This window comes from Macaca fascicularis, chromosome 15 (genome assembly GCF_037993035.2).
Source record: "Macaca fascicularis isolate 582-1 chromosome 15, T2T-MFA8v1.1".
NCBI classification, from domain to species: Eukaryota; Metazoa; Chordata; class Mammalia; order Primates; family Cercopithecidae; genus Macaca; species Macaca fascicularis.
In genome coordinates, this window is record NC_088389.1 from 94,997,508 (window position 1) to 95,019,134 (window position 21,627).

The 21,627-nt window shown below is 39.8% G+C and overlaps 1 protein-coding gene across 15 annotated transcripts in view; it reads left to right on the top strand.

Annotated features, from left to right (window-relative positions):
* Positions 1 to 21,627, top strand: part of GLIS3 (GLIS family zinc finger 3) — a 479,833-nt gene that overhangs the window by 190,760 nt on the left and 267,446 nt on the right. The window contains exon 5 of one of the 15 annotated variants that reach the window (XM_074017565.1): positions 9,169 to 9,558. The exons of the other annotated variants lie outside the window; for them this stretch is intronic. Coding sequence (XP_073873666.1) covers positions 9,169 to 9,177 — 9 coding nt within the window. The 3' untranslated portion in view covers positions 9,178 to 9,558. Of the gene's footprint in view, positions 1 to 9,168; positions 9,559 to 21,627 lie in introns of those variants that run through there. 15 annotated transcript variants of the gene reach the window in all.

Sequence of the window (21,627 nt, forward strand, 5' to 3'; positions counted from 1 at the left end):
GTGGAGAAACCCTGGGGCGGAAATAGTGCAGTATTTTAAGCCAGATTTCTAGGCTTATATGGAGAATAATCCTTATAAATGATCAATTGCTCATCCATTTCAACATTGATATTAAAACAGTAATATACTGAAAATATACAGAAAATTCGTGGTCTAAGTTTGCAGTTTTACAGCATCTGTGTCCTTGGATGCTCTGCCACTTTGTTCTAGAAGTGAAACCCAGTTCATTCTTCTGATTGGAATAAGTTGTGGAAAGGGTGCGCTTTTGGTGCAAGATGGCATGAGATATAGTGACTCATTAACAGGAAAGAGTTATCTTTCCATCATGACCCAACTTTGATAAGAAAAGCCAAAAAGAAGCTTGAGATCTACGACTGTGTCAAGCCGGCAGTGCTTATAAGATTAAAGTTTTTTTTTGAAACCAGCTAATTGGAAACAGTTTAAAAACAAACAGCTTTCTGAATCTTAATCAGGAAAATAGTAGGTATAATTATTGGTAGTTACATGTATTACCCTAGAAAAATAATTTCTAAATTATAAGATTGTTTAGCTAACGTGTTCCACCCAGGAGACTTGGATCTAGACTGAGTTTGGGGATATTTTGTTTAGAACAACTAGTAGCAATAATCGACACTGACAAATGATAACAGCTTTATATGGTTTATACAGAATAACAAATATCCCACTATGCTCATGAAAGAACAAAAATTAAGTAAGAGCAGCTGCATTTCGACATTTACTTTTGGACCCCAGAGAGAGAAGAGTTCCGTAGTTTGAGACAGACTGTAGGGAAGCTGTACTATACCCCAGATAGTAACATCTTCCATTGAAGTCAAGTTTACAAAGCACTGTCCCATACATAATCTCACTGGACTCTCACAGTAATCCTTTGCAGTAGAAAAGATAGTTGCAATTTTTATTTCCATTTTAAGGCGAGGAAACAGCTCAAGTGATTTTATGTAAGGTTACACACCAGTACGTACTGGGTTGTGAACCAGGACGCAGGGTTGTTGGGTTCCTTGGCCAGTACTTTTTTCTGTTCCACCACAGCCTTCCATGAAGTTGCTGTGATTTATGTTTCCTTCATTTGATACTCTGCTGTTTTCCAGGGCCCCCCATCCCAGTTCCTTCCTCCATTCCCACCAGGGTTGGCTATTACATTACGTAACTCCAGTGGTGCCATTTATTTTGTGTGTTCCCTGATATTGTACAATATTCCAGGAGGGGTGCCATGCACATAGATTTCATAGAATCCCATCTGTGGGGGCAGTTTCTACCCCAGTGTTAGTTAAAACTGTAGAGTGGTAGCACAGATGAGTAAAATGGCTTCTATGCTCGGGAGACTTACAAGAATTAGTTTTTTTCCTTTGTCCCCCACCTCAATATTATACCACTTAGAACACTAAATAATTCTATAATACTACTTGTAAAAACAGCCAACTGAGTCCTGCTAAATTAAAAAGAAAGGGATACCACTGGTTTATTCCTTTGGTTAAAAAAAGGCCTCAGAATTTGACACAGAATCGTTTGATACTGTTTAAGATTATGTAATTTTGTCCTTTTGAATTCAGTTATTCTAGAAAATGTATGGTTTTACTTAATACAAGAAACTGTACATCTCTCAATCATATTTTCAAGGAGTATGAGAAGTGAGCTTTTTTCCCCTTTGTTTTCCCTGATTATCCAGGTGTCTTTTATCCTATGTTATTGTACACGCCCATTTAAAAAATACAAATACTCTCTCTCATGTTTCCAGAAGTTATTTGTCTTCTTTCCTTGGGACTAAAATGCATGAAAGGGTATAAGGTTAATGACTAGGATAGTGTGTGGCTTAACAGTTCAGCCCTGGCAGGGAGCAGGGCCAATTAAGATGGAAGGGAAATGACTTCCCAGTGTAAACCTAGTACCTGCATACTACACCACCTGTTCTGGTTTCTGTTCTAGGAACTCTTTTACCAATATATAACAGAAAGAAAACTATGTCAGATTGAGAATACCATGACCTTTTATTGTTACACAATTTTACGTTTCAAAACATTCTTCTATAGTATGTGTCATTTTATTCTTACAAAATCCAGTATGGGAGGCAGAATGGGTGGTCTAATTGTTTCCAGTTTACAGGCTGGGAAACTCAGAGTTAGAGAAATTATGTGAGAGAATTGCCCAAGTTAAAAAATTATTAAACAGATGACAAAATCTTTATGTTATGATGTAAATCTTTTCATTTTCACCCAAAATAATCTTAGGAATTTGAAGGTGAAAACAAATCTTAATCAATTTAAATTCTCTGTGGAATGAGGTGAGGTACGAGTACAATGCAGACATTTTAAAATATGATATTTCTCTTCCTACTTAATATGCAACTTATTATATCCTGCAAAACAGAAGCCAATAGAAACTAGGTTTGGAAGGGACTTAGAATCAAACCCCATTTTGGAGGAGGACTTTGTTATGGGTTGAATTACATTCCCCTAAAAGAGGTGTGTTGAAGTCATTGCCCCAGTACCTCAGAATGTGATTTTATGTGCAAACACGGTCTTTACAGAGGGAATCAAGTTGAAATGCGTGCATTAGGGTAGGCCCTAGTTCAGTGCAACTGGTGTTCTTATAAAAAGGAGAAAGTTGGACACAAAGACAGGTGTGCATTGGGGGAAGGTGATGTGAAAAAACAGAGGCGTGGGGGACAACTCCAAGTGAAGGTGAAGGCAAGGATTGGAGTGAGGCATCTACAAGCCAAAGATTGCCAGCAAACCACCAGAAGCTAGCAGAGAGGCATAGAACCGATTTTCCTTCAGAGTCTTCAGACCCACACCTTGATTTCAGACTTTGAGCCTCCAGACCTGTGAGATGATACATTTCTGTTATTTTAAGCTACCCATTAAAGATGACACATTTCTGTTATTTTAAGGTTATGATGCTTTGTCACCGCAGCCCTAGGAATCTAATTCAGACTTCCCTCTGTGCCGGCCACCTGCAGGCTGATGCAGGTGCCCCTGCCTCTTGTTGCTTCTTGCCGTCACGACTGCAGTAAGCCGTGCTGTGGGACATTGCACTTTGTCTTGCGGGCAGTGGGAAGGGTCAACCAGATGTGTGTTCGGGACACATTCTGGTCTGTTATGCATCAGGGCTTCAGACTTACTTGTAGTATGTGTTTTCTGAAGCTGACTACTGGGAATTTTGGGATCAACACATTGAGACCTGGATGTGAGTATCTCTTACTTTGAGCTCTGCATGCAGGTTTTTGTCTGTTGGCAGTATGTGAGAACTAATTTGGGGTGAACAAATGAGTAAGTTTCTAGGGAAAATTAATTCAAGAGTATATTTTTATTTAAATCATGATCCTTGGAATTTTACATCTCCATTTTGATCATAACTTTGTACTATAAACAGAAAGTAAAAAGGTAAAGAAGTATGACATTACAGCAAAGGATGAGGCAGAATATTTCGATCAATTTGAGATTACGTTTTTAGAACTACACTGATGGTTTTAAGGCACAGTTGTAGGATACATGGTTGGGAGAAAGAAATGCTGCAGAGGCCTTAGTTCACATCCAGTTAATCTCTCAGGGTAATATGTTTACTGGATTCTGCTGCCAAACCTATGGGTTGCTTTCTTCAGGGGTGAGGGTTAGTTGATGAAGCCGTTTGTTATGTAGCCGTTTGTTATGTTTCTGTTACGCAGCGTATGGATCTTGCTCATGGAAAATGTTAGTGGCACCCCTTCTATATCATTCATCTTTCACTCCTCCATTCATTATTTCCAGCCCCCCATTAGTAATTCTTGTGTCACAGAGGGACATCTCATTAGGAATATACCAAGGTCAGTGAATGACATGGAGTTGTGTTGCTGCAAGATTTTTTTTAAAAGCAGTCATTACTCAGAATCACAAAAGGGAATTAGCATTTAAGTCAGAAAATGTTACAAAGTTTTGAAAGTGAATTCTTCCATAGCTTCAGTGAGATCCTGAGAGATGGAAATTCGTTTTTATTTTCATATGTCTCAACTGCACCAGCTCTTCTTTCTTTAATCATCCAGTGTCCTGCCGTGTGGAAGACTCTATGGGCTTTTCAGTGTGATGCTGAGACCCTGATTTTAAAAAGTTATGAACTATTTCTGTTATATATAAAGCTGTAAGAGTAATATGACAAATACCAAAATAGACTGATGGAACAGAATGGAACCCAGAAATGGCCCACAAAATAAATTGAAACTTAATATTTTAGAATTCAGACTTTTTTGTTTTGTGGGGTTTTTTTGTGTGTGTCTTAATTGGTTAGTGGGCCTTCCCACTGCTTTTGTGGATGATGCAAATCTGGCACCAATGGGGTTCTTATGATCTCAGTAAACTGCCTGTGTTTGTCAGAGTCAGGATTTAACCAGGAGATATTTTTGATACTGAGCAATTCAGTGTGCTTCACATTCAACAGCAATAGCACTGCACATACCGATGGTTGTTTTTATTCTAAAATATTTTATCCTGGCAAAATATTTTGGTCAGTATATGCAGCTGGTAAAATCTCTGGCATTTTGCATTGAATTACCCATAAATTCCTGAGGTCTTTAATCAAAAAAGAGGGAGGAAGCTGGCGGAGGTGGTCCTAGGAGATGCCTCCTCCCTTCCTGTGCCTTCTCACTGAAGGGTGTGCTGGTGACTTCTAGGAGAGAGTGACAAGACCATCAGCTGAGCCCACCCCTTCTTGCCCAGGTGGGCACTGAGGCCCAGGATTTTATCTGGGCCTGTGTGTTTCCCTATTCCTTCTTCTAGGGTAGACATCCCGTTATGTTATAGACCTTCACTCAAGCAGAGACTCACTCATACTTTCTTTTACTTTGAATCCTGGAAGAATATTTTCCTTTTGACTCTTAATTTATGGTAGAGGCAATATCAGTTCTCTGTGGCTTCAGGTGACAGGCAGATGGAAGAAAGGATGGTCCTGCCCCTACAAGTTGGAGATTTGCAGCTCGCCAAACCTTTAGGGCCCTAATGGGAGGAAGATGTCTGCAAACAGAAGCCCTCCCCATGGAGTGAGGAGTGACTTGCGTCCAGCATATCTCACCCTTTGTTTCCTTTCCTCCTTTATTTGTTTATTTATTTATTTGAGACACAGTTGTGCTCTCTTACCCAGGCTGGAGTGCAGTGGCATGACCTTGGCTCACCACCACCTCTGCCTCCTGGGTCCAAGAGATTCTCCTGCTTCAGTCTCCTGAGTAGCTGGAATTACAGGTGCCCGCCACCGTGGCTGGCTAATTCCTGTATTTTTAGTAGCGACGGAGTTTTGCCCTGTTGCCCAGGCTGGTCTTGAACTCCAGGGTTCACACAATCCACCTGCCTTGGCCTCCCAAAGTGTTGGGATTACAGGCGTGAGCCACCACGTCTGGCCAACCTCTTTTAGTTTATAAGCTGTTCTCCGCCCCCTTCATTTCTGCCTCTCCCTTCTCCTCTGCCTCCAGCCTTGTTTAGAACACTGGATCACATCACAGATCACTCTCCTGAACTCAGGGAGGGAATCGTCCACACTAGGAGTAAATTCAGATTAAATGTAATTTTAATTTAGTCCTTCAGTCACTAACTTTAAGTAAATTCAATAAGGACTCCACCACCCCCAGCTCCAACCCCACCTTTAGAAATTATAAATGATTACTGAATTAAAGAAAGGGCCATTGAGAACTTAGAGTTCTGGAGTTATTTGCAGGATGAATGTGTTACTTTTGTTTTTCGTATGAGTTAACAATACAAATGACCTTTCAGTTGAAAACTATTCCTGGACTATGTAGGAGTGATTCACTGTATGTCCTTGTAACACAACTGGTAGGAAAAAAGAACCAAACACCCAAATTTACCTTAGTCTAAACAGAGTTAACTAACCGCACATCGTCTGGTTATTTTAACACTATGTAGAAACATAGATTTTAAGTCACTTTTGGTGATTCAGAGTTTTGGTTTTTTTTTTTTTTTTTTTTTTTTTTTAATGTGAACTGTTTAATCCTTTGGTTAATGAATTTATCTTTGTTTTTTCTCCTTATTTTCCTTTAAAAATATATCTCTCTTCTTTGCATTTAGATGTGTTTTTATTGTGACAAAATCTGTGATAGAGACCTTTTTTTGTATAGGTTACTGGGTGTAAAGAAAATACACCAAAGAGCAAGGAGCCCATTTTTGTAGGCAGAACCATTTAGGTTTGATTCCTTGCTCTGTAACTTGTTGGCTTTGAAACCGGGACAGTGACTTCTCTGAATGTCTGTTTCCTAGCCTGTAAAAAGAGGATAATCATACTTACCTTGTGGAGTTGTTGGCAGGGTTAAGAGACATAATGGAGAACTACAATGGCAAACAATTAGTAGGAACTCACTTCTTACATGTTAATTCCTTTTTCCTTTTGTGTGGGTTTAACTCAGTTTAGCTGTAGTATAGATGGATCCTTAAACATGAAGCAAATTTATAGCTCGTTTACTTTCATCATTCACGGATGAGTAGTGGTGTCTTGTTCAAGAGGAAAGAATTGTTGGTAGAGGAAACAGTAGAACTCCTATGTCCCTTTCTTAGGCCCAGACTCTTCCTCTTCTAATATAGCTTGACCCATCACTCAGTAATCCTTACTGATGAATTCTATAAAACATAGCAGCCGCTTCGGCAAACCTCCCAATCTAGTCTCACCAAAAGATTTAGAGTTACGAGCAAATACAATCTCCATGTATTTGCTAGTGAAGGCAAAGTTATAGTACGTGTAATTTGTAGGTCCTGTGGTTGTTATGTAACCCTTCATTACTCTCTCTCCTGAAATTTAGAAATACTCAGAATTTGGATAGCTTTTTAGTATAGCATGAGTTGACACCCAGTTAAAACATTTATGTCCATGGCCGGGCGCAGTGGCTCACGCCTGTAATCCCAGCACTTTGGGAGGCCGAGACGAGAGGATCACGAGGTCAGGAGATCGAGACCATCCTGGCTAACACGGTGAAACCCCGTCTCCACTAAAAATACAAAAAATTAGTCGGGTGCAGTGGCGGGCGCCTGTAGTCCCAGCTACTCGAGAGGCTGAGGCAGGAGAATGGCGTGAACCCGGGAGGCGGAGCTTGCAGCGAGCCGAGATCGCGCCACTGCACTCCAGCCTGGGTGACAGAGCAAGACTCCGTCTCAAAAAAACAAAACAAAACAAAACAAAAAACATTTATGTCCAGAAGTAGAAAGCTAGTTCAAAGGATGTGTACATAGAACAGAGAATACTAGAGGCTAGGAAGGGTAGGGGGAAGGCGGAGATAGGGAGACATTTGTTAAAGGATACAAAATTACGGCTAGATAGGAGGAATAAGTTCTAGTGTTTCATTCATCTGCAGGATGACAATAGTTAATAATAACATAGTGTACAGTTTCAAATAGCTAAAAGGAGGATATTGAATGTTCCCAACACGAAGAAATGATGAATGTTTGAAATGATGGATATGCTAATTACTGTGATCTCATCACTATGTATTACATGTATTGGAACATCACTATGTGCTCCATGAATATGTACAATTACTATGTTAAATAAAAATAAAATTAAGCAATTAAAAATACTTCATTTGATAGGTAGAAAGTATCTTTGCACTGTGATTTTAAAATTTTGTCTTAGTTTGTGAGCAAAATAACTTCAAGTGGCTACATTAAAATAAGCCATCAGATCTAAGATCATTAATTTTAAGACCTCCTAATTTTAGGAATGTTAAATGAGAACATATTGCCTTTAGAATAGAAGAAATGTACAGGCATGGTCCTTTAACACTGGCTAGTTGAGAAATTAGAGTATTTGGATTTTGATATGTGCACATAAATACCCTTATAGGTTTTATGACTTTCATTCAGTTATTTATGAATGTTCAATTGTATTTGCCATAGTAGTAATGGAACATTCCTGTTATAGGCTGAGGATTGTAAAATGTTACTAATCTAAATTGTTCAGGATCCTACTATCCCACTTTGACCTTTATAGCGCTGGCATGTAACCTGTCTCTAGAAATAGGAACTAGTAAGAATATTTTATTTAGAGTAAAAAAAATAAAATAAAATGGAGTAGATGTTGGCAGATTTCACTTACAGAGGAGATTGTACTGATTTGCACTCTCACTAGCCATATATGAGCGTATCAATTTCTCCTACGTCTCACCAACAAAGTATATTAGCAAGATTCTGATATTTACTAATCTGGTAGGTAAGAAATGTTTGTCTTTTTAATAATTTGATGACCCAGCTTGTGTTCCTCGGTTCTTCTTGTTCCTCCTTTCCTCTTCTCTTCCATGTTCCATTCCCATCTCTTTCTGTCTATCTTCAGGTATTTTTGGTTGAGATTTTCAATTGCTTAAACCCATTTATTGGGAAACATCCACTGAACAGATGATCTGGAAGAACCCAGAGTTCAGATCTTTGCAGGAAACTGAATTCAACGAGGATGAAAAAAAAAATGAATCACTCTTAAGAACTAGTCAGCAGCAAACTATTGATTCAGTACACAGTTGACCTAAAATTCCACAGTTTCTGAGATGCAATATTATAAGGTGAGATCTCAGGGTTTCTGAAGTATTGATAAGGACTTCTGGTCAACTTGTCTTGTCATAACCAAAGAATACATGTTTGGCCTTAAATGGCCTAAAATTTAAAAATATATATATTAAGCAGCATGAAACTCAACACACATAGCTGCAATCTAGAAGAGTTGCAGACATACAAATCAAACACAGCCAGTGGGTCAGCAAGGAAGCTGAAGGTATCTTGTCCTGTGATAAGCTTCCTCAAGACCAGTATCCAGTCTTCTGAGTATTTATAGTCCCTTATCATACCACTAGAAGGCTAAGCCCATAATAATCATTTGATCCTTGCCAGTTTAAAACATGCTAGAAAACCAAGTGACTTTGGATTTAGGGCAAGTACCCTGAGTTATTTTTAAGCCTCCAGGCTACCCTTCTCTTCAGGCTTTGGCTGAATAGCCCCTGCCACCCTAGGGAGGAAGCACCGAGTCTCTTGAGTCTGCTCTCCTCTGTCCTCCACATGCCTTGGTTCTTCCCTTATGCACGCTTGGCAAGAGCTGGCCTTACTCAGTGAAAACTTTGGAGGCAAAGTGACTGGCTCTTTTCAGTATTTTTCCAGCAGGAACATTCATTCATTATATTAACTTTTTTTTTTTTTTTTCCAGACAGCATAGCATAGTGATTAAGAGCATGGACTCTGGAGCCAGACTGCCTGGATTTAAATCATGACTCTGCCACTTACAGGCTGTGAGGCCAGCATGTTACTTTTCCACTTAGTGCCTCATTTTTCTCATCTGTAAATGAGGATAATTTAATATACATGCAGGCATGTGCCACATAACAACATGTTGGTCAAAGAGTGGCTATGTACACATACAACAGTGGCTCCACAAGATTATAAAGGAGCTGAAAAATTCCTATCACCTACTGACGTCATTGCTAATGTCACATCATGGACAATTCATTATTCACGTGCATGGGGGTGATTCTGATGTGAACAAACCTATTTCACTGCCAGTTGTATGAAAATAAAGGACATATAGTTATGCACAGCACATAATACTTGATAATAAAAATCTGTGTTACTTGATAATAAAAATCTGTGTATAGTATTTACTATACTACACTACACTATACTACACTATACTATACTATACTATACTATACTATACTATACTATACTACACTATACATTTTGTTATTATTTTAGAGTGCTTTCCTTCTATTTATAAAAGAAAGTTAATAAAACATCCTCAGGTCGTTCCTTCAGGAGGTATTTCAAAAGAAAGCATTGTTATTATAGGAGATGACAGCTCCAGGCATGTTACTGTCCCTGAAGACCCTCCAGTGGGACAAGATGTGGAGGTGGAAGATGGTGATATTGATGATCATGACCCTGTATAGGCCTAGGATAATGTGTATGTTCATGTCTTTTCAACAAAAAATTTAAAAAGTTTAAACAAATTAAAGAAAAAAGCTTATGCAATAAGGAAATAAAAGAAATATTGTGGAGCAGCTGTACAGTGTGTTTGTGTTGTAAACTGAGTGCTTTTACAAAAGCATCAAACAAAAAATGAAGTTTATTGGGAGGCTGAGGCAGACGGATCACGAGGTCAGGAGATCGAGACCATCCTGGTTAACACGGTGAAACCCCGTTTCTACTAAAAATACAAAAAATTAGCCGGGCATGGTGGTAGGCACCTGTAGTCCCAGCTACTTGGGAGGCTGAGGCAGGAGAATGGCATGAACCCAGGAGGCAAGGCTTGCAGTGAGCTGAGACCGTGCCCCTGCACTCCAGCCTGGGCGACAGGGCGAGACTCAAAAAAAAAAAAAAAAAATTATAAAGTAAAAAAGTTACAGTAAGATAAATTTATTATTAAAGAAAAAATTTTTTAAATAGATTTAGAGTAGCCTAAGTGTACAGTATTTGTAAAGTCTACAGTTGTGTACAGGAATATCCTAGGGTCTCACTTTTCTTAGCACTTGCTCACCCAGAGCAACTTTCAGTCCCACAGACTCCATTCCTGGTAAGTGCTCTATACAAGTGTACCATTTTTTATCTTTTATATGGTATTTTTACTGTACCTTTTCTATGTTTGGATACCATACCATAGTATGTTTGGATACGTTTAGATACACAGATACTTACTGTATTATTCTGTTCTCATGCTGCTATAAAGACACTGCCCAAGACTGGGTAATTTATAAAGAAAAGAGATTCTGCAGGGCTGGGGAAGCCTCAGGAAACTTACAATCATGGCAGAAGGGAAAGCAAACACATCCTTCTTCACATGGTGGCAGGAAGGAGAAGTGAGAGTTGAGCGAAGGGGGATGTTTGCCATAAGCCATAAGTTCACTTGCTGTTTATACAACAAAATCACCTAACACGTTTCTCAGAACATATCCCTGTCATTAAGTGACACATGACTGCACATTCATACTTATGTTGTGTGTATGTGTGTGTGTGTGCATGCGTGTAGTCTAATGAAGTACCTGGCTTATAGTAAGTGATCTGTGTTTGTTGTTATTGTTTGTATTTTTATTTCCACTAAGGATAAATGGAAAAATGCTTACTGTGTACTGATCTTACAAATGTTTAATTATTTTTTTAACTTAATTTTTTTGAGACAGGGTTTCACTCTGTTGCTCAGGCCGGAGTGTGATGGTCTGATCATCGCCCACTTCAGCCTCGAACTCCCAGGCTCAAGAGATCCTCCCACCTCAGCCTCCCAAGTAGCTGGGACTACAGATGTACACCACCACATCTGGCTAATGTTTAACATTTTAAAAATTATTTTTGTAGAGATGGGATCTCACTATATTTACCAGGCTGGTCTCCTCCTCCTGGACTCAAACGATCTTCCCACCTGAGCCTCCCAAAGTGTTGGGATTACAGGCGTGAGCCACCATGCCCAGCCTCAAACATTTTATACATACTAACTTTGCTTGCAACAACTTAATGGATCACATCCGCCTTTTTATATATGGACACTAAGGCACAAAGAGGCTAAATAAATTGCTCAAGGAACTTACCTAAGTTAGAAAATGGCTGAGCTGGGGTTTTCAGTCAGATTCTAGAACATGCAGTTGTAACCACTGTGCTATGCATGAAACTTCTCTTGCAGAATGTGCTGTCTAGTGACTCCAGCATACCAGCAATATTAATAGTCGCAGCCTCAGCAGTAGCAGTTAATAGAGGGTGTGTTTTGTGCTCTGTTCACCACTTCACATGCCTCAGCTCATCTCTTCTTCCCGGGGCCTTATGAGGGAGCTACTATTGGGGGAAACTGAGGAACACTGGATGCCTTGGCCGTCAAGTGGTGGAGCCATAATTTCAGCCTAAATCTGTCTAATTCCAGCGTCATGGCCCTGAATACCACCCTGAGTGCTTGCAGTTGGGATTCTGTGTCTTGGACCAGGTGGTCCAAGTGCTACATGTTCAGTGGACTTGGAGGCTTTCCCTTTTCTTTCCACTCTTAGCTTTGTCTCACTTGATTCTGCCTGGAGAGTCTCATTAAATTTTTTTTTAAACTTTAAGTCCCAAAGAAGGCAAACTACAAATTCTGTGTCACATCCTGGGTACTGTAACCAAGTCTTATTTTGTTCTTATTGAGTGTGAATCACTTTTAGATCCTCGAGGTGAATGAATTCAAGGGCTTTTCTTAAACTCAAATCAAATATTTATTGAGCCAGGACCACAGTTTGAATCTGTCGGGGCTGTAGGCAGGAAGGCAGCACTAAGGAGAAGTCTAGTGTTTCCCAAAAGATAATGAGGACAGTGGGCCTGTGTAGAAGGGAAGGGGCAATGCCAGTCACCTGTGTCACAGCTCTGCCTAAAAATGGGTTTTAGGGATGGGATCCACTTCTGGGACAAGTGCTTCGACAAAGCTGGTATGGGAATAGGAATCATACCCCCTGCAGTCCCTGTGAGCCCACGCAGGACAACCCACTGACACAGGGGAGAAGGGAGCAAGCAAAGAGCAGAGTTCTTGGACGTTGCACCCCTCTGCCGAGGGCATGGCACACAGCGGGAGGCACCATTTTGTCTGAACAAAAATAAATACTCCTCTTTATGATCACCCGGAAATGTGGATTTTTCCCCTCGTCACTATCTAATTAGTGGAGACACCTGAGAATTCAATTTTTATGTTTTTTTTTTTTTTTTTTTTTTTTTTTTGTCAGGGTCTTGTTTGTTGCCCAGGCTAGAAGTGGCATGATCGTAGCTCACCATAGCTTCGAACTCCTGGACTAAAGCGATCCTCCCACCTCAGCCTCCCAAGTAGCTGAGACTACAAGTGTACACCACCATGCCTGGCTAATTAAAAAACAAAAATTGTAGAGATGGGGTTTGCCCAGGTTGGTTTCAAGCTCCTGGCCTCAAGAGTGCTGGGATTACAGGTGTGAGCCACCACACATGGCCAGTTTTTTATGTTTTTAACATTTTGGCAATGTTCTTCATTAATAATTCCTCAGCAATTTTATTATAATGTTTTCCTTTTTTCATATTTATGTTGATTGAATTTGTAAGGTCATGTATGTAAAGATGCAGTTTTTTATTAACTTATGCACACACATGTACATTTTTCTCTTAAAATGTTTGTGAAGGGAAAAAAAGTATCCACTCTTCAAGATTAGACTGTTTAGACATCTTCATTTTTCATTTTTGAGATACACCAGCATTAAACAGCAATTTTCAGAGGTGGTATGTGTCTTGTTAGTACTGTTCCATTTATACAGTGGATCAATGCATCCCCACAAAACCTGAGTTTAAACTTCCACACTGCAGTTGAGACGGACATGAATATTTGGATTATTAGGAAACATAAAAAACTATGCCAGATCAAAATATTTGGGACTAATTCATAAAAAATAAAAGTAAAGCAAACATTTACAGTTTGTTTTAAAGCAAGTTGTTGGGCAAAGTCTTTCTACCAGCTTTGTTTTAACACAGCTCATGGATATAGATGTTTCTGTCAAAATTAAGTCACTGGTAACTCCATTTGAGGAGCTATTTCATTTTCTCCTCGAGGAATGGAGACAGGCCTTTTGGGGTGAAGCCCTTTGGACTGGCAACCTGCCATGTAGAATTTTGGCTGTGAAGTGTCTCAACCTTTGAAAAGAAATATCCATTTTGGCCTTGGCTTTAAAATGTGGGACTTCATAAATGTGAAACTACATGATTTTATTTCCGTCATAGTAAGAGGCACTAAAATTCACAAGGAATGCCACGCTAGACTGTAGGATCCTTGAGGAGAAGGGACAAGGTCACATTTATTGCTTTACTCTCTGGCATTAGGAATATATCCTATATATAGTTGGTGCTCTGTAAATATTTATTGAAGCGAATTCCATCTGCAATGGGGAATAGCCAGTTTTAAGAAATAAGATAATTTTGCTGTGAATTTTGACTTGTAATCTTTCAAAGTTGGTTTAAAGGACAGGCACAAGAGCAAATCACTTAGGACCAACTTAGGATAAGGGAAATAAGGGAGGATTGTACTTCTTTTGATTATCATTCATCTCTCCTTTCAGTGGGCACTAATAAATGAGAACATTTATTTTTCCTACCTTCTCTCTTCTTTAATTATTTGTTTCACTAACTAATCATTAGCCTAAGCATATGTTTTATGCCAAGGATTGGGCTAGACCCACAGGACTGCAAAGGTAAATAAAAACCAACACCTTCTCCCAAAAGGAGGCAGGTCAGTAAATTAAATTAAGTGTGGCAGGTGCCCCGATAGAAGGATTGATGTACATGATACTAACCTCTCTTTTTTCATCTCCTTTCTTTACCTTCTTCTTTATTCTTTCTCCCTTCTGGAAGCTGAATTCTTGTACGTTATGTTGGGGTTGAAGACAAATCCTGATCTGCCATGGCTGTGCTCACACCTTGTCTAGCCAGTGAGCTGAGTTCGACTGTGTCAAAGGCATTGAGGAGTTGTTAGTGCATGAATGACATGTGGAGTCTGTCTAGGGCAGTCTAAAGTTCATTTGGGGGCCAGTCCATGTACATAACTAGCCATAAAGCAAGATGGACAATAGTAAGTAAGGTAACCAAGGTATGGATAAATTGTTGTGTTGAGGGGCCAAAGAGAATAGTTCCTTGTGGGTGTGGATGGGAAGAAACTGAAGGCTTCATGGAGGAAGCGGTCAGGCCTGGACTGTAGCAGGATTGGTACCTCACCCTTAGTTCATATAGGAATATGAATACTAAAAATTTCAGTATTAGGTACTCAATGAATATTTTTTTTACCTATATGAATTCTATGAGGATGTACCTTTCCCCCTTAAATCTGTTGTTTTTTAACTTTTCATGTGGATGTTAATGCAACTCTATTTTAAGCTCAATGAGGACAGAGCTCACATCCTGTATGTTTTGCTTTTCTCCATATCATGGGACTTTCAAACTGTTCCCTGGCACTAAAGAATTTAGTTGGGATATTTTCACTGGAGGAGGGAGGCCTTAGATCTATCTGGAAATTGCTGATTGTTTTCCTGCTTTGTTTATGAGGCTATCATTTCAGAATCCGTTTTCCTTTTCTTCTTTCATTTCAAAACTTTTTTCATCTTCACTCAATAGTAGTTCTGTATTGTTTTGAATGTGCATATATTTAAGGCTCTCACTTGAAAGTATGTTTTGCCACCACAAGTGGAGAAGAAATAATAAATATTTATCCATGACCTAAATAAGGGATGAAAAAATAGCTGATACATTTTTATAGCTATTCTACCTCTGTACTCATCTGACCATAGTAAACCTAGTATTTATTATTATTAATTATTAGTAATAGTTTAGGTTTTATTTTCTTTGCCTCCACTTAACATGATTTATTGGCTGCAAACAAGTATAGTTATTCTTTCTATTTTCATTTCAGACTTTGCCATTTTTTCAGGGCCAGTCCAACTCAGCTAAACAATTACAAGCTGACTGCCACATGTACACATAGCACTAAACTAGGATTTTGTAGAGGATGCAGAGGTGAAGAGTAGGGAGCCTCTGCCGTCTAGGGGTTGGTTCAAGGTCCAATGTGGAGGACATGTCTCTAAATCATGCCGTTATCAGTTAGACTGTGGAGAATGCTACAACTCAAGAACAGCGAGACTCTGTGGGACTTGAGGCGAAAAAGAGATTAATCTCCACAGGGGTTATTCATGTTCACGGATCTCTCTAGTTAGTGAAGTTGTTCATGACACCGAAAGTCCCCCCTGTGCACAGTGCCAGGCACATGCTGTAGAGCCTCCTCAGCACTGTTTTGACAAGTGGTACACTTACATGGTAAAAAAAAATCTAAAACTCTCCAAAAGGACATACAGTGGAAAGTCAGTCTCCTAACACATTCCGTCATCCTTCCTCTCTGGAGACACACTCTTTTCACAATTTCCTGTGTCTGACTGATTGTTAAAGATTTGTTTTCTGGAAGATCCTTTTTCAATTTTATTGAATTCAACCCAATGTAATAAACATTCTGCATATGTGCCAGGTGCTGTGTTAGGATTCTGGTCTCTGAGAGCTAACAGTATGATACACATAAAGATATAGCTTGGAATATGACATGTTCAGTGATATGATGGAGATATGGGGAAGTGCTGTGATAACTCAGAGGAGGGAATGAATGACTCATTGCCCCAGGGTGGGGTTGGGGAAGTTTCATAGAGGTCATGATTCTTCAGTTGGGACTTGGGGGATGAGGATTTCACTAGACTGAGGTGGAGACAAGTAAATTCTAGGCCAAAAGAGTGATGTGTTCAAAGAAATAGAATACTGAAAATACCTGTCTGAGTAGGATATGTGCAGTGGTAGTTACATCCAGTGATTGAGGTCAGATTGTCAGAGATACTGAATTTCTGATCCTGTGAAGTTTGGACAACTCGTGTAAGGACAAAGAAATGGTTAAAAGCATGTGCACATGGGAGGCACTTGAGCATAGCTGTCTTTTAGAAGGATAATTGTATTAGATAAATGCAATTCTTGCATTGCTATAAAGAAATACCCAAGACTGGGAAATTTATCAGAGAAGAGGTTTAATTGGTTCCCAGTTCTGCAGGCTTTACAGGAAGCATAGTGGCATGTGCTTCTGGGGAGGCCTCAGGAAGCTTCTACTCATGGCGGAAGGTGAAGGGAAGCAGGCAACATGAACATCACTTAGCAAAAGTAGGAGCAAGAGAGAGAGTGAGGTGCCACCATTTTTAAACAACCAGATCTCATGAGAATTCACTCACTATTGTGAGGACAGCACCAAGGGGATGGCGCTAAACCATTCATGAGAAATCCACCCCCATGATAAAGCCAGTCACTTCCCACCAGGCCCCACCTCCAACACTGTGGGGGATTACACTTCAACATGACATTTGGGCAGGGACAAATATTTATAATATATCAATAATTTTGATGGTTCTCAGAAGGATAGAATGGGCAGGGGAGAAAGGATCAGTGTAGAGATCAGTGGGGATTTTATCTCTGGCTATCACGTGGACAGGATAAAATGAGAAGGTGGCAGTAGCTGTGAAGAAAAGTGAGGTCCGAGAGAGACTACAGAAGGAGAAGTGGTGAGCTCTGCTGGTACAGGAAGATACCAGCAACCTGGAGAGAAACAAAGCACCTTCAAAATGCAGAGTAAGAAATGAGGAGAAAAAAGAACCCTGAGAAAATATCACTGTTTAAATGGAGGAAATATAAAAAAGCCATCCGTGATAGAGGCAAACCGATTGATTATAAAGGCAGAATGATAGTAGAGAATAGCACAGTGGTGGGGGTTTGAGCAAGGAGTGTTCCTTAGTGTCTGACCATTGCTTTACTTAACTTGAATTTACAAGATTGAGAGAGAGCTTTTTATTTATCCATTCCTTCATTTGCAAGCTGTTTTGTTGTTTCTGTTGAGTATATAATTTTATGTATAAACACGAACAAGATCATTTTCTACGTCCTTTTTTTTTATTCCCCCAAAAAGTTTTTGCATTGCTTTGTTTGTAAAACTTGATAGTCACTTTTCATCCAGGATGGAGTCACTCTTATCTGCGTCTTTTTGACCTGCATCAATGTGAATGCAAGAGGCTTCTTTAAGAACACGGTGCCAAGCATTTTGGAAGATTCCTGTGCATGGATTGAGATGTACAGATTAATGGCCACAATCCTAACGTGATGTTCTAGAAACAGCGTCAGTCCACACGAGAAGGAAGCCAAGGAGTTTGTTAGGTCACCAGAGCCCGGAGCTTGAAGCGCAGCTTTACTGTACGGCATGCTTCTGTTGTTTATAACTTTCTGTAATGTGTGATAACAAAGAGCAGTGTGTGGTAACAAAGAACACTCTGTTACCACAAGTTATTTTAACCACCATCCTTCGGCTGCTCAGCCTTTTTTCCCCTTCTTCCTCACAGCTCTGTTTCTGGCTCCATGTCTCCGTCACCCACTTCCACCTCCTCCCCAGCTGCTCCTCCTCGTCTCCTTGTGTGAAGTCCTTTCCCGTGGCTGTTTCTTCTCCACCACGCGAACCTGCTGGAGGCTCTTGGCTTGATAGCATTAGCAATTTGCCATTATTTTTTCCTGTCCTTGCACATGCATTTCTACCACAGGTTTTTCAAATGTAGAGAACGACAAGATAAGAGATATCCCACAGGCCCCTCTAAGTTTAAGGGGAGAGTAGGAATAGAGGGGGGTGTGTGTGTGTGTGTGTGTGTGTGTGTTAGAGAGAGAGAGAGAGAGAGAGGAAGGAAGGAGAGAAAGATTACACATTGCTGGCATCATATCACTCTGCTGTTGGTTTGAGGGCTTCGTAGTCTTTTTCTCCCCTCCCAAAGGAGTTCTTGCTGTCTTTTTAATGCTACCAAGCCAAAAACACATAATGGGACTTTTAAAAACAGACCTGGAAACATTGCTGTGTTTTGTTCTAAAAATTCTGACCTCAGACTCTGAATGGTAACGGAGCCTTGAGCAGCTCCATCTGAAGTCCTGGAGAGAGGCAGGAAGTCATCTGCAATAGTGTAAATGGTGATGAACCCAGAGTAGTTAAACAGAGGCAGTTTCTTTCTCTAGAGGTGATTTCTACATGTGTTGGCTTTTATTCTGGCATGATGTAACAAGTGAAATCAGAAATTATTGATGTAAGCAAATGGTACATAGGGCAAGAGTACTGTAAGCTTTGTTGGCCATTTTGCATAGATTCCAAGGTAGAGCGTAATTTTGTAGCTCTCCTTGCACTTTCTGCAGTGGATTTTTTCTTGTGTTTTTGGCTTGGTTTATAAAACACACCTGAGATATTTTTCTTGACCTCATTACTTACTCTTAAACCTTGTCCTACACATCTTCAGTGGTATAAATCATACCAAGAAGGAACATAAAAAATGACTCAAAGAGTTTAACGAAAAAGTCCCTACAGATTGACTGTATGATCTATGGAAAGTAAATTAATGTCTAAATTTCTCAGGTTTTTTTGCCCATAGAATGGGAGAATTGAACAACATAAATGCCAACATCTTCTCCATTTCAAACATTCATTAGTAACAGGACAAATTCAAGGCTGGGAACTGCATTTCACCTAGTATTTGAATTCCATGTGTCTAGTAGCAGCTACCTAGAGGGCTATATGGTAAGGATTATGGACTGCCAGGCTCAGTTAAAAGAGTAGGATATTGATTAGTGATGTCTGCTTTGGTGCAATGAAGAGGAGTAGTGGCACATGTTTTGTGCTCTATTCCTGCCCAAATGCTAGTAAGAGGGTCCACAAGACAATTGTATTTTCATTAAACACACATAAACACACCCACCACTTGAACCAAATTGTGGATGAAACCACAGGCATGAGTTCTATTCCATTTTCAGATGATTCAGCTTCAATTAAATCAAATTTCTGTTCCCTTATTTATATATCTTAAACCTAAACAGAGAAAAGGGTTTGTGGATAACTCAGTTTAAACACATCACCACTTCAGACCTAGGTCTTCTAAAATCTTTGGCACTTGCAGAGAACAAGGTACTAAATTACAGCTAGTTACCCATCTAAAATAGCATTGAACCCCAAAACATAACTTTTTTTATGACCATGGGCCTTGGAACAAAAAGAAGTGTCAAAAAATACGTATGGGAAATGATACAAACTCCATCTTAAGTCTGTTTCGAAAGTGAATATGAACAGTTTTTAGAACTGCTTTAGTATGTCTGACAAAATTGTGTTTCCAGAATATCCAAGTAAAGAGTGGAGAGTTACAAAACAGTGTTTGTAGAATGTTAGATGAGATGGTGAAGTTAATCAGATTTCAGGGTTCATCTTGACCCACTGCCTCCCGGGACACTGATCAAAGTTTCGTGAATCCTTCTGATGCAGAATTATTCATTAGAGTTCTCAGCACATAATTATGGACTGTCAGAAGATTTCAGCTTCGTGTAATAAATGAGAAGCATGCCTGCAGCTTGCTGAGGTGTTAGCTTAATAGTCTCATAAGATAGGTTGTTTTTCTTCTCCCTCAAGACCTGAGCAAAATGGCTTATATCTTGCCCACCTCATTTCAAATGAAGATGTAATGTTTAGGACTTAAATTTCTTTAAAAGTTTATTTCTAAGGGGAAGAAACACAGCTTCTTATTTTATTTCCCTTTCCTTTGTTCTATCTTCTTTTGAACTGGAAGTGTAACAGATTTTGTTTTTATGCCTGAATCTTGGTAAGGATGTAGAAGTTTTTCTTCTACCACACGTAGTTATATACAGTAAGATGTTAGTAAATTGGTGCTGATAAGCAGTGCCACATTTAAATTGCTGCCTGCACGAAACTCTTACTCGGAGATGCAATTATTTCCCTTGGTTTTGACAAGATGTCAACTGTGATATGCACAGAGCACAAACATATCCTAAGACACCATGGTGCATTTAGAAATCTTTCCAGAGGAAAACTCAAGTTATGTGTCTGGGGGGCTCCCATTCTGATTCCGTCCTCTGTCTTTGGATGTTTGTTTATGTTTAGATTATTAGCTGATTATGCATATCAAGTGGCATTTAAGAAGCATGAATTTTTCTATTTAGTGATCATAATTAACAGTGGCTTCTAGGAATATTCTGCCTTCATTTTCAAGTTTGAGAGTACAAAAAGGAGAACAATTTATTATTAGTCATTTTCTTGGTAATGGTGATAGAGGTGCTTGTATATAAGAGCTTCTGGAGGGAAATTATGGTGGCTAATTTATGATAGAATTGTACTGCAATGCAGCTCACTGTTGAGAAAACAGAGATGCATCCGATTCAGAGTCTGGCAGTGAGGAGTTTATGGTCTAGTTGGAGAAATGTATTAGTCACGATAGGCTGGTTGCTATTACAGTCCCCCCCAAATCACAGTGGCTTAGCACAATCAAAGTATATTTCCAACTAGTTGGGAGGGCTTTACATGTGTTTATCTAGGAACCGAGGCTCCACCCACCTTAGATTCTGCTATCATGGGGATCCACAGTGTTTTCTCCATTTAGCCAGATAAAGAGCAAAGAAAATGAGGATTCCTCATGAGAGGACTGACAATGGGTAAGTCGCTCTCCTCACATCCCATTGGCCAAAACCCAGGTACATGGCCAAGTATAGGTGCAAGGGAGGCTAGGAAATGTAGTCTAATTTACTACACAGCTGACAGCCTCTGCCATTGCAGTAATTATATGCAACAGGATAGAAAGGGTTAATGTGGTAAAGACAAAGGACTGCAGAGGCCTGGCTGGGAGGGTCCAGTTGCTTAAGAATACTTTGTGTAGAAGGTAAGTGGGTCATTTTTGTACCAGCTATGTCTGGTAGTCATGCTCCCCTCTAGCACAGTATTCCTCAGTGATGTGCAAGAAATTGAGTGCCTGGCCTGCATTGAATATGAAGCTCATTGTGTAACCTAGGAATAGCGAATGCCAAACAGTTCTGGAGCAGATTCTACCCTCTACTGCTGTAATCAAGGACCAGCCAGGCAAGACTGGAAAAACGCCCTGTGGGGTAGAAACCCTGCTCATGAAAATCAGTTGCCCTGTGTTGCTGCAAGTGTACAAGAACTGTGGTGAGCAGACCCACCTCAAACACCGTTTCCTTGAGAGGTGGAGGGGGTGAGAAGGTTGTATGATGTATGCCCAGGGGTCAGGATGATCCAGCGGAAGGTCTGGCTGCAAGTATTGCC